Source organism: Natator depressus, chromosome 5, assembly GCF_965152275.1.
Source record: "Natator depressus isolate rNatDep1 chromosome 5, rNatDep2.hap1, whole genome shotgun sequence".
NCBI classification, from domain to species: domain Eukaryota; kingdom Metazoa; phylum Chordata; order Testudines; family Cheloniidae; genus Natator; species Natator depressus.
Window position 1 is genome coordinate 123426424 of NC_134238.1, and position 12452 is coordinate 123438875.

At 33.4% G+C, this 12452-nt stretch overlaps 1 protein-coding gene across 3 annotated transcripts in view; it reads right to left on the bottom strand.

Annotated features, from left to right (window-relative positions):
- Positions 1–12452, bottom strand: part of ZCCHC7 (zinc finger CCHC-type containing 7) — a 160477-nt gene that overhangs the window by 23640 nt on the left and 124385 nt on the right. For all 3 annotated transcript variants that reach the window (XM_074952144.1, XM_074952146.1, XM_074952145.1), the window contains one exon: positions 10683–10718. In XM_074952144.1, coding sequence (XP_074808245.1) covers positions 10683–10718 — 36 coding nt within the window. The remainder of the gene's footprint in view (positions 1–10682; positions 10719–12452) is intronic.

Consider the following 12452-nt stretch of genomic DNA (forward strand, 5'->3'; position numbering starts at 1 on the left):
TGAAAACTTCTATGCCCGCTGCCTCTCTCTCTAACACCCCTGTACCACCATCAGAAAATCAGCATCAGTGGGATCGCATTTAACCAGGTTCTCTGAGCTGCCCATCAAAAAGTCAAACTGAAACCATACACCACTGTCAAATTCAGTATATCTAAATAAATAGAATAATTTAAATTCAATCTCTTTACAGACAGAAAATAATATAATCCCTAACATTTCAGAGCCATTATGGCAATCTTCTGTTTCCGAGAAATCCAATGCTATATCGCTAGTTATTTAAAATGCCAGGGCAACAATTTACTAATAGAATTAACAGCACTGTCAAGACCCAAAACAAAGCAAGACGCCATGTATAGTCAGCATTGTCAGCTAAATAACTATAGTATGAGAATTTATCATAGGTACAGTTATATATAACAAAATGATTAGAATCTACTGCAGATGCACAGATGAGGTACTAATAGAGAATATCCCATTCAAGTAGATATAGACCAAACTGCAAAATCAAACGAGTAATTAAAAAAACATTTGTAGAGTCCTGGTGGTGGCGGAAACAAACAGCCAATGGCAGCAATGTCATGGGCTGTTTAAACTTGAAGCACTGCCAAAGTAAAGGAAAATATATTGTATAACTATGCACATTTGAGAGTTACAGTCATGGCTTTTTGGAATAAATTTACTATACATTACAAACAAAATTAACATACTAAAATAAGTTAAAAGATGAAGGTCTAACTTCAATCCACAGAAGCCAAAAAATTCAGAGCCAAGAGACTTCTTACTTTGTCATACATATTTATTTTAACACGTGCTCAATCAGATCACCCACTGTTCTGAGACTTCTCTAATACTGAAGTAAAATGGTGCCTATTCAGCCTGGAACTAAGCTCTTTAACTCTTAATATATGGTGCTTGGGGTTATATTTTAATCACTTTTATGTTTTTCTTTTTAATTAAAACAAAACCAAGGTAAATCTGTCAGAGATAGTAACTTCTTCATTGACATGACAGGCCATACCTAGATGTGGTGTTGTTATTATTGACACGACAGACCGCTCGGAAATAAGTCAATAAATATTTTTAGGGAATCAATCTGTAGATGATTAACATGATCAAGCATAACTTTAGAAAGTTATGGTCTAAAGTATTTGAGTTCTTAGCCGCTCCTTAATACATGGTTCATTGACAAGATAAACTCACAGCTCCTAAACAGCAATTACGGTCTATACATGACTAGTAAAAGAGAGTTAAATACACATATTAATTGGTGCAATACACCATATCCTCTTCTTCTGGGTCACTGAATACTCACAGACTTTTTAACATGCAGATTATTTATATGATATAGTGCAATAGTTTTAAATGATATTAAACATACTATTTATAGACCATTACTCAGTGGACAACTGACAAGCAAAGGAGCCATTATTATTATGACAGGCAGACTCAAAATTCTTATGAATCAGAACAGGATGTCCTTGTTTGAGTTAGCAGTTTACATCTTTAAACTTTTGTTTTAATTTTGCAATATTCAAAGGCATTTATCCACATAAAACAGAAAAATGCAAATATTTTAAATTAAAAATATTTATACCTAGATTTTATATAAAACCAATGTAAAACCACAACATATTTTTTGTTTTTTCATACAGAAAGCTTAGACACAACCTCATATATTTTAACCAAATTTAGTAAACTTTGTTTCTGCACTCACAGCTTGTATGTCAAGATTCAACGAACATACATTTACAGTAACGTAGATAACTTAAAGCATGAAAATGTACACCTACACTTTACTGTAGGTGAACTGAACAGAATTATTACATGCTCTCTCAGACTAAAGACTGTAAACATAAAATGCAGGAAATCTGACACTAATCTTCCACCCTATTTATTTTACTGTTCAAATCATTAATACTTGTCAGCATAGAAATTAGCTAAATGAATGCTTAAATGTACCTTTTTTATTTTTAAAAAACAAAACAAGTGAAAGTAATCACCAGCACCATAAACATTACAGAAATGATAGCACATGTTAATCCTTTTAGTTAAATGAAGCTGCTGGTGGTTATATGAGGGAGAAGGCTTTTGACAATAAGATCTAAACATTAATCATTCTTTTTTCTACTTAAGGAACTATTTATCCAATAATTCCAGTGCATCACAAAAATAATGTGTGATGAAAAGAGATTAACACAGGGCAGTTTAGCCGTTAAGAACACAGAGATTCCTACTCCAGTTTTTAGTAAATATTTGGGGTACTTGTCATCCTTTCCCAGTTGTGTGAATGCCCTACCATTGGGATCATTGACAGTTACATGCATTGTACAACAGCCTTCAGAATAAAAAGGTGTTATTGTTAATTGAAATAAAAATACATTAATTTCACCCCTCGTAAAGCCAGGATCCTAGTCTCCCACCCCACAGAAAGTACAGAGTTCCTTAAATATCTTTATTATGCATTCAGAAGACACATGGAAGTCTCAGACGTACTGAAGGATGTATCTTAACAAATGGAAATAGTTCAAGGAGCTACTGTCCATAGGTGCACAGAAGTTAGAAATGAAGACGGTCTGATGAGATCAGTCCATCTGTCTTTTCCGCCATGGTGTAGGACTGTTTCCTACAGCACATCAAACCACAACTTATAATCAAGGCTTAAGCTGTACCACATCACTCCCCTACCCTAATCCATACCATCACCTAGTTTCAGCATAAAATGTTATAGAAAATATTCAGAAAATAACTCTTATGGTTAAATGGTTCAAATAAATGACAGTTCATTATTGTGCCACTTGCAGGTTCATATTCCAACAAGGTTAACTTTCACAGGCTCTAACAACAGTTCAGAATTCTTAGAGTGCTTTAGCAAAGCTCACAGTGGACAAAGCATACGGCTAAGGGCCAGATTCTCAGCTGCTGTAAACTGACAGTGCCCCACTGAACAGCTAGGACAATTTACATCAGCTGAGGATCCGGCCCGAGGTATAGAAAAACATTAGGAACAGCATCAGCAGCTACTCCTCAAACAAACATAGTAACATGGGTACCACTTAAATATATCTGCAATTGGAATTCTCTACTCTGTCTTTACTAGTAAAAACAAAACCTGATTATTGTGTACTTCAATTATTTCCCCTTATAAGCGGTTAGTTGCGTCTAGTTCTAAAATTATATTTTCCTGAGAAGGTAAGTATGTAAATAATACATGTTCGTAGACAATCAAAAGTTTAACATGATCTTTTTTATTATTTATGAAGATCACTCATTTTGCTTATAATACTTTAAATGCAGTTTAAAGTAAAAACTGGAAAACACTCAATCATTTTAACAATCAATCTCACCCACACCTGTAGTATATATTTTGGACTCATTATACAGTTAAAGTCACTTTGCGTAGAATGATCTAACTGCTAATTTATATCTCAAAGCTATCAGGGTAGCCTTTTGTATACTTTGGCTATTTGGAAATAAGACCAGCCCTAAGTGTTCCCTACTGTGACAGCAGTAAACGTACTCTGAATGAAACTTGCAAAGGAGTCACAAGGAAGGAAGAAATAGCCATTAATAGGAAAACAAGACTATATACTGCAAAACAAAAACTAAATGAAAAAAGTTTCTATTTTAGCTAATAAATCTGACAAACCAAACCACTCCTGACTGATTTTTTAAATTTTTTTAATTAAAATAATGGAACGCTTATGAAGCATAATACCTTCATGGAAACATCTGCCAAAGGTCACACACATGTAAAAGCAGGCGGGATGAAATTTTCATAAACGTTTGATAATTAAAAAAAGTAACTCTACCAATTATTATTAAAGGGTTGGAACTTCTTTCCCCTAAACTAAACATGTTTCAGCATAAATTTTTAAGCCATGTGAGAACTTCACGCAACCCAAACATCATAAACCACTTTTTCCTAAGTGCAGATGCTCTTGTTTTTCCATTGCACAGAACATCACAAAGTCATCCTTATTTCAAATTCAAATGCCTTGCAATTCTGGGTTATCTTCACTGTAAATCATCCAGTAAAATGGCTATGTGAGTTTTGACATACAACTTGTGATGGGATGCCGTGTCTCTCCAAAGTATGTGAAAAATATACAACCTATGTCCAACAAAAGTAATATATTTACAGTATTTTCTTAAAAAAGAAGATGACACTGATCAGTTGGTGACATGTAATATAATTTACATAATCTTTACAAAGTTACTGCTCTAGAAACCTTAGGTCAGGTAATTCTAGAGGAGTTGATACTGTAGTCATGTCCCAAGAGCCTCAAATAATGCTATCCACGAGTCAGAGAGCAGCAAGACTGGAGAGTAGCAAGACTTAATCTCTGCACCAAAATACTTTTTTCCAACCTTCATCTGCACAAAACCTACAAAGCCTTCTCTAGTTTCTAAATTTCCCAACTCTCAAGCTTAAATATTTTTTCACAAACACTATATTTTAAAAACTCTTTCTGAAAGTCACATTTTTAAGGATTTAAATTGATTTGAGGCTAGACTGCTTACATTTTTATTTCAGAAAAAAGGTGGCAGGCCATGTAGAATTGTAATAATGGCACACAAAGAAATCAGAGTGCAAAATTTAAACACAAAAGATGTATTGTCCCTTCATGTCTTTTACGCACACAGGCCAAAACAGCGAATTTCTGGTTCACCTTTTTTTATGTAAGTGGATTAAAAGTAAGATTAACAAACTGTCAAAAAATGTGTTAAATGATAGCCTCAGCTGGTTAAAAATTCTGATGGCTGTAAAACTCTGTTGGTGGCCATCTTGGACAGGGGTTGTAATATAAATGAAACTAGCAGAGACAGGAGATGGGGGAGGGGACCCTTACTGCTTGAACACTGGAAGAGGAAGGGAGGTATTATCAAGGATGAGCTACCATGGAAAGAACCCTCCTAAAAACAGCAGGAATTTTTTTTTTAAAGTATATCTACACATCTGGAAAATACATTAAAAAACAAGAAACTATGTTTTGTCCATCGGCTGGGATTTACCTTCCCTTAGTCTTTCTACATGTATTTCCTGAAGAAGGCCATATTGATATTTGAAAGATTAATTTCTGTTTCTTTATTGTATGTAGATTTTATTCTTGGATTGAGCTTGCTATATGCTTCAGTGTATGAATGAATTAGATTACAATATGCTATGATAAAGTATAACGTACGTAGTCAGAAAAAAATTAAATTATACAACGTGAACGCAAATTTTATTTTATGCCAAAACATTATAGTGGCTGTCCACGTCTTTCCTGGTGCTTAATGTCTTGTGCCCCATACCAGGTGAATATAGGATACAGTTTGTCCCATTTTTCAGCTTGAATCATAAAGATACAAATACGTGCTTTTGTACCTTAAACAAAATATTGTGGTTTCAGAGTAACAGCCGTGTTAGTCTGTATTCGCAAAAAGAAAAAGAGTACTTGTGGTTAGTCTCTAAGGTGCCACAAGTACTCCTTTTCTTTTTGAAAATATTGTGGGTTATTTAAAAATAAGCTTCGTCCTACATTTTTCATAGTTATCCCTTATTTGACTGAAAGGTAAATGCTCCATTAAAAAATACGCACACACGCTATACCACATACACACACTATACCCACACACACAGAGCCGAATCCCACTCATTTTACTTACTTTAGTAGACCCCCTAAACCAGGGGTTCTCAACCAAGGGTACGCAGAGGTCTTCCAGGGGGTACATCAACTCATCTAGATATTTCCCTAGTTTTACAACAGGCTATGTATAAAGCACTAGCGAAGTCAGTACAAACTAAAATTTCATACAGACAGTGACGTGTTTATGCTGCTCTATATATTATACATTGAAATGTAAGTACAATATTTATTTAAATAGATTAATTTTATATGGTAAAAATGAGAAAGTAAGCAATTTTTCAATAATAGCTTGCTGTGGCACTTTTGTTTATTTATGTCTGATTTTGTAAGCAAGTAATTTTTAAGTGAGGTGAAACTTGGGGTTCACAAGACAAACCAGACTCCTGAAAGGGGTACAGTAGTCTGGAAAAGTTGAGAGCCACGGCACTAAGCTATTCATAGATTTACAGATTCCAAGGCCAAAAGGGACCATTGTGATAATCTAAGCTGACCTATATAGCACGGATCAGGGAACTTCTCCAAAATAATTTCTGGAGAAGATTTAAAAAAAAAAAAATCCAATCTTGATTTTAAAATTGTCAGTGATGGAGACCCACCATGACCCTTGATAAATTGTTCCAATGGTTAATTACTCTTGACATTCAAAATGTTTGCATTATTTCCACTCTGAATTTGTCTAGCTTCTACTGCCAGCCACTGGATTGCCTTTCTCTGCCACAGTGAAGGTGAACTGGATTCAGCCCAAAGCCACACGCATGTAGATACATATAAAGTGCTGTGGCATTTTTTTCAGAAGTATTCTACAGCAGTAGTTATCTTCTGAAGCGGGTAACATCGCTGTGTAATAACAGGGCTACCTGCTATTATTATTTGCTTAAGGCAGCGCTCACATAGTGTTCAAGGAATTTTCCAGACTCTCCAGAAGGCCTAGTCTCGGTCCCAAGCACTTCACAATCTAAGGATACAGCCTATACAGTCAAGATTGAGTACAAATCTGTTTGGTGTATTTGTAGGTGTGGGGGTCTCCAAGAAGTGCAAAGTTACCTAAAAGGGGAACTGCCATGGGGAAAAAAGAAAGCTGATCAGATTAAATATACAATGCATTTTTAGGTCAAACAACAAAGCTGAACAAAATTATCCAAAAATGTTAGTTAGAAGATAAACCCCGTTTGTCACCAGAGCAGTTCCACTAACTTCAGTATGCACTATTTTTGCAACTAAACTGGGAAGGATTTTTCCTAGGCCTGTATCTGTCCAGAGCAAAATATTCTACAAACACATATACAATTCTGGTTTGGGTCGTGAGTAGTTTATAAACAGAAATGAAAAATAACAGGAAGACAGATTTTAGAAAGAGGCTAATATTCTTAAAATGAATTGCTATGACTGAAAGTGCTCTTTACCAGTCCTGATATGAAAGAGATGAGAGCGATGGTACGTTCTTCGCATCAGAGACTGCATCTTTCTGAGTATTTGTAGCTCATCTTGCACAACCAGGCCACCAATCCCAATAATAAAATCATACAACCATAATAAAATCATAAATGACAATATTATTTCTTCAGTCAGAGTTATAGGTAGGTTTCCTAAGGCTCAGGGACAATGCACTGTGGGACAGAACTTGTCTCAGGGGCCCTTAAAAATTCTTTTTTTGTAGGACTGTGATTCTTCATATTCTAACATTATTTATATCTGGCCAAAATATTGTAAAATTATTTTTACTGGATTTTGAAAATCAACTTCTTGTATTATTACCCTACTACTATGAGTTCATAATAACAAGTTTGCTAACTGTAGAACTGTGTATCTGACTATCATTTATTGCATGCAGGAAACAATGAGGGAAAAAAACCCATAAAAATATGTTGACAACTTTATTTTATCTTTTCTGAAAAAAGAAGAAATATACAGAATAGGCACAATGAAAATTATTTAATCACATTTTAAATCATCATCAAAACTGGTCATTAAATATTATGCTAATTCACAATCTGTAATGTGATTAATGTTTTGGTGACTGACTGATTTTACAGAGTAATTCTAGTTATAGTTGAAAGGAATTTCCAGAACCTAACCTTGCCCAGTTATAAAACTTTGATTATCACAGAGCCTTTCAATTTAAGCTTCATTAATATGATTTGTTTTTTTCTGACACGGAACAAACTAAAATATTCTGCTCATCATTCTTTTTGCCATTTCAACTGCCTCTTAAAATATCTGAAATTCTAACAAAAAGAAGCTGCCAGCAAGACATTTCTGACAATTATTACAAAGTTTTTTTTAGTGTTTCGAAATTTCCAACCGTAAGAGTTTAAACTAAAACCTATCACCAACCATAACAGTAGCAATAGAATTATTATGTACTCATTGTTCCTACTGAAGCTACACTGAAGTGCAAGAACTACTATGAGTCAATAGATGGCAGTCCACCTCTTAGAAAAGAGACAGATAATGAATAAAATCATCAAAAGCGTCACAAAGAGACAAGAATTGGGTTCTGTTGTTTTTAACAAGCTTTCAGAGTCATTAATTAGGAACATTTAAAGAATGTATGTGCATTTAAACACAATTTTTATATGGACCTTTGGCAAAGCGGTATGATAGAACTGGTTTTAAAAGTTCATAAACATGACAAATATTTGTATAAAATATAACCGTTGCTCTGCTTGGGTTGATGTCTATATATGTTATGCACATTATCAGTTTACAATTTTCCCAAATTCAGTTTGAACCCAGTTGTTAATTTGCTATATATATTGTTAAGGTGTGAAAAAACCTGAATCTAACATCAGTACATATACCTGTAAAGATACATGCATATTCTCCAAAAATAATAAATGCAAGTATATTTCTTCTCTTGCATTATTTGTTTAGAAATCTGTATTTATAGCAAACTATGATGGAATTGTAAATTGAAGACTGCAGTTAAACAGTGGAATGCCTATTTGAGAGCAAACAACTTCTACCTTTTAGTCATACTTTTGTAAAAGAAATAGACAACAACTCTATTCTAACACAACAGTTTCAGCATCATCTGTGGATATTATTTGCTTCTGTTGCAGTTTAGATCTAGAGAGAATTCCTAAGTGAAAAAAGAAAAGCTGACCCTGACATGTTTAAGTAGTTTAAATAATATAGATTCTCTTGAACTATAGCCTCTATTTTAAACGTCAACTATGTCTGTTGTCAACGAAAGTTTTAAAAAAAGTATAATCTGATTATGCTTCAATTAATGTAGTTGTCAAAATTGATCTTCACACGAAAGATGCTATGCAAAATATCATCGTAAATTAAATACCTGGATAATTTATAGTACTAAATAGTAAAGGCATTTATAAGAAACAAGGTAGTGACTAAATATTTAGTAATGAAATAGGAAATATTTATATGTATGTATATTTGATCACATTTCAAAATATTCTCTTACAAGCAGAGAGTACCCCAAAGAAATATTTTTCCAAATTAATTAATTTTTCCAATATGACATTTCCACGCATAGCTCCAAAAATTTTAAAGTAGATCTTCTGTTGGTGGATATTATTAATTTCACACCATTGAAAGTATAAAGTAAAAATACTTTCCCTGAAAATTAGTTGGCTACAATTCTTCATGGTGAAACAGCTCGGATTGCTTGTCAATGACTGCCAGGAAGAATCTGGTTTTAGCCTTTTAAAAAGTAAGAATTTTTTGTAGTGTTGATTATAACTCTGAGTAATTGTTCAATGTCCAAAACAGGCCCGAATGACAAAATATATTTTGACATATTAGCTGAAACCTAATTCATCATCACATTATTGCATAAATACATCTAAGTTCCATAAGGGATCTAATAAACCATTTTAACACTTCCTTTTCTGGAGTATAAAAAATTATAAAGGATTGAATCTTTTCTTTTGAGTATCTTTAAATAAATAAAGCAAACAACAATATAAAGTGAATGCAACTAAACCTATTTTTATTACATCTTCTTTAATCTGGTAATTTAAGAGCAAAGAAAATATTCATATAGAAATGGAGATTTCCAAAGTGAATGTTTAAAAAAAAACCCTAAGCACAGGAAAGGTTTTCAACAGAGTGTATCCTTTACTATTAAAATTAGCTGCTAAAACAGAAAAGAGAAAGTTCCAACATGTTGAAAAGGCACATGGAACAGATTTTAAAGTACATCCTATAGCAGTATTCCCTTACTGGAAAGAAAAACCTCAAAACCACAGCACAACCAAAAGTACTGGACAAACTTTTCTGCTTTGTTTAATCGTACAAGGATGACAGTGGTTATAAAGTTATTCCAGTTAAACACACATTTTCCTTATGTTGAAAAGAAGTCATAGGCAAGGCCTAATTTTTTATACATAAATGTGTGTATATATAAATAGTATTTAAGATTTGTAGTGTAGATCAATTAGACATTATTCTAAACAAGTTAAATATTGTTTTCAGACTTCATATTAGTTAATGTAGGTGCAGTTTGTTTAAATTTTCCCTGTGTTTTGCATACAAAAAATTTAAAAACTGAATAATTTATTTGTAGTGTGTAGTAGTTATTTTTATAACTAAAGACTAACTAACCAGGTGCCAAAGAAGAAGTGGCAGTTGATTTCTTCTTTAAGAATCATTTACAAAGATTTCAAAGTTTATTTCTAAAATTCAGATTCCATTCTCTAGGTAACGTTCTTTAATTCAAAGTTAAAGAAACTGCCTTGTAATATATGGGGATTTGACAACCAAATCTGGGAAACACTGAGACAGGAATACTGTTATACCCCAGTATAAAATTAAACTTTTTTTTTTTTGCAATGTATACACTAAATGCAGTTATGGAGAGGGAAGTGATAGGATGCAGTCATTAAATTATGCTAGTAGTAAAAACAATCAGAACTTCTAAGAACACATAAAAAGGGACAGTGTATTATTGCCGTCTCCAGTTCAAAAACTCTTCAGATGTTTATTATCTTCCTGAAGAAGATGCTTGTCTATATTTTATGGTCAGCAGTTCACAGAAGAGTAAATAGGTTGGGTGTACAAGAAAATAAAAAAGGTGTCTCTACTTACTGTTAGGTGATACTGCCTCCATATTTCTGGGCAAGCCTGGAAAATAAAAATATTGATCAGCTGGGAGCATGAAACAAGGTGCTTTACAGCCTGTTGGTTTTGGCATAACACAGTATCCACCGGTGTCGGTCACAGGAAAATAAGAAGCTTAACTGAAAGGGTCTGCATTTCAGCTTCAAAAACCTGGCTAGACAGTTTAATTGAATTTTACACTGGTTTAACACACTCCCTGCCATTGTCAGAAAGCCACTAACAGTTTTCTCTCTCCCTTTCTTCTCTTAAGGTTAGAAGTTTTGGAGACTAACATGTTCTTAACTGTCATAACTATTATTACTATGAAACAAACCCAAACACAGCAGACTAAAATTCTGCATGTAGGGTATAGAATGTGTTTTGTAACATTTGAAACCTACATAATGTTTCGGAAATTAATTCAGCAGTTACTTTGCTGTAATACAGAAGTGAATTTAAAATTATGTTGCTATTTTTGTACATGTCTGAATCCTAATCAAAATATAATTGTTACAAGTAATAATCCTCAGTAGCCTAATGTCAGATGAGATGTAAACAAGGAGCATAACAGATTGCTTTAATGCTTCTATTTTTACAATGGCTTGCTGTCTCCTGTTTTGATCTTTGCCCATCTTGTTCACAAACTTCAAAGCATAGTCCATGGTAAAAACTATATATAAAGTAGATTTTCTATAATAGCAATTTAACAGCAGACTTGAAGAAAGCACAGAACGTGCGAGAGAGGAAATGTGAAACTTTTTTCTTAAAAAAAAATTAAAATGTATTGAGAATCAATGAGACATGGCTGCTAAATATTTTCTAATATTCCTTAATATTTTTATAAACTTTACAATGGCTTTTCTGATTCTGATTTTATACACATATCAGAGCCAGAAACAAATACCTATTGCTAATTTGACTGTTATACATGTCAGAACCAGGTGTGTGTTTGTCACATATACACACTCAGCTATATAGCAATTATCTGCGCACCATCTTTAATTTTCTTTATAACGCCTCTATTTACTGTGGAAATAATCTCTCGGTCATTTGAATGATTTCCCATTTGGTTTGTAAATCTCAATTCTGAGTGTTTCCATCAGAAATCTTGGTTATTCCATGTTTTCCAGGCGGTATCATGTAGTTTTAACTTCCAACTCTCAAGTCCCCCGTCTTGTATATTTATATTAGTAACATTTCTTAAGATTTTTGAAACAATCCTTTCTCCCATGCCTGATATAACTGCTTTCCTTTATTTTAAAATGTAAATTCTCTGTAAAAATACAAATAATTAACAAAATGTAATGGAACTTCTAAAAAACAAAAGGTAGCGCCAGTGGCCCTGAGGCATGCAATCAGAGAGCACCACAGTAGGTTTTCTCCAAATGGGCTGAAAATTTTATTATTTATTATACATTTTACTAGTAATGCAATTTTCTGGAGAAAAATGTACACTTTGTGCGGTGCGACTGTTCCACACTTTCTGTCTTATTAAAATATTGTATGCAAATATTTGTATTTTATGTTAACATTATTTTTATAAAGAAACAGTAAGATGCATTACATTTCTGGGCATAGGGAAGCAATACAACATGTGACAGTTTAAAAACACTCAAGCTATCTTGGAATGCAAACAAAAGGATTTTACCACCTCTCCTAAAATGGATACTAGTTTGGCACTTACACAGGATTAGCAAGGGTAGCAGGCAGTTATTTATACATTAGTTCTGGGTAGTTTTCGATTACCACAGTGTTCCC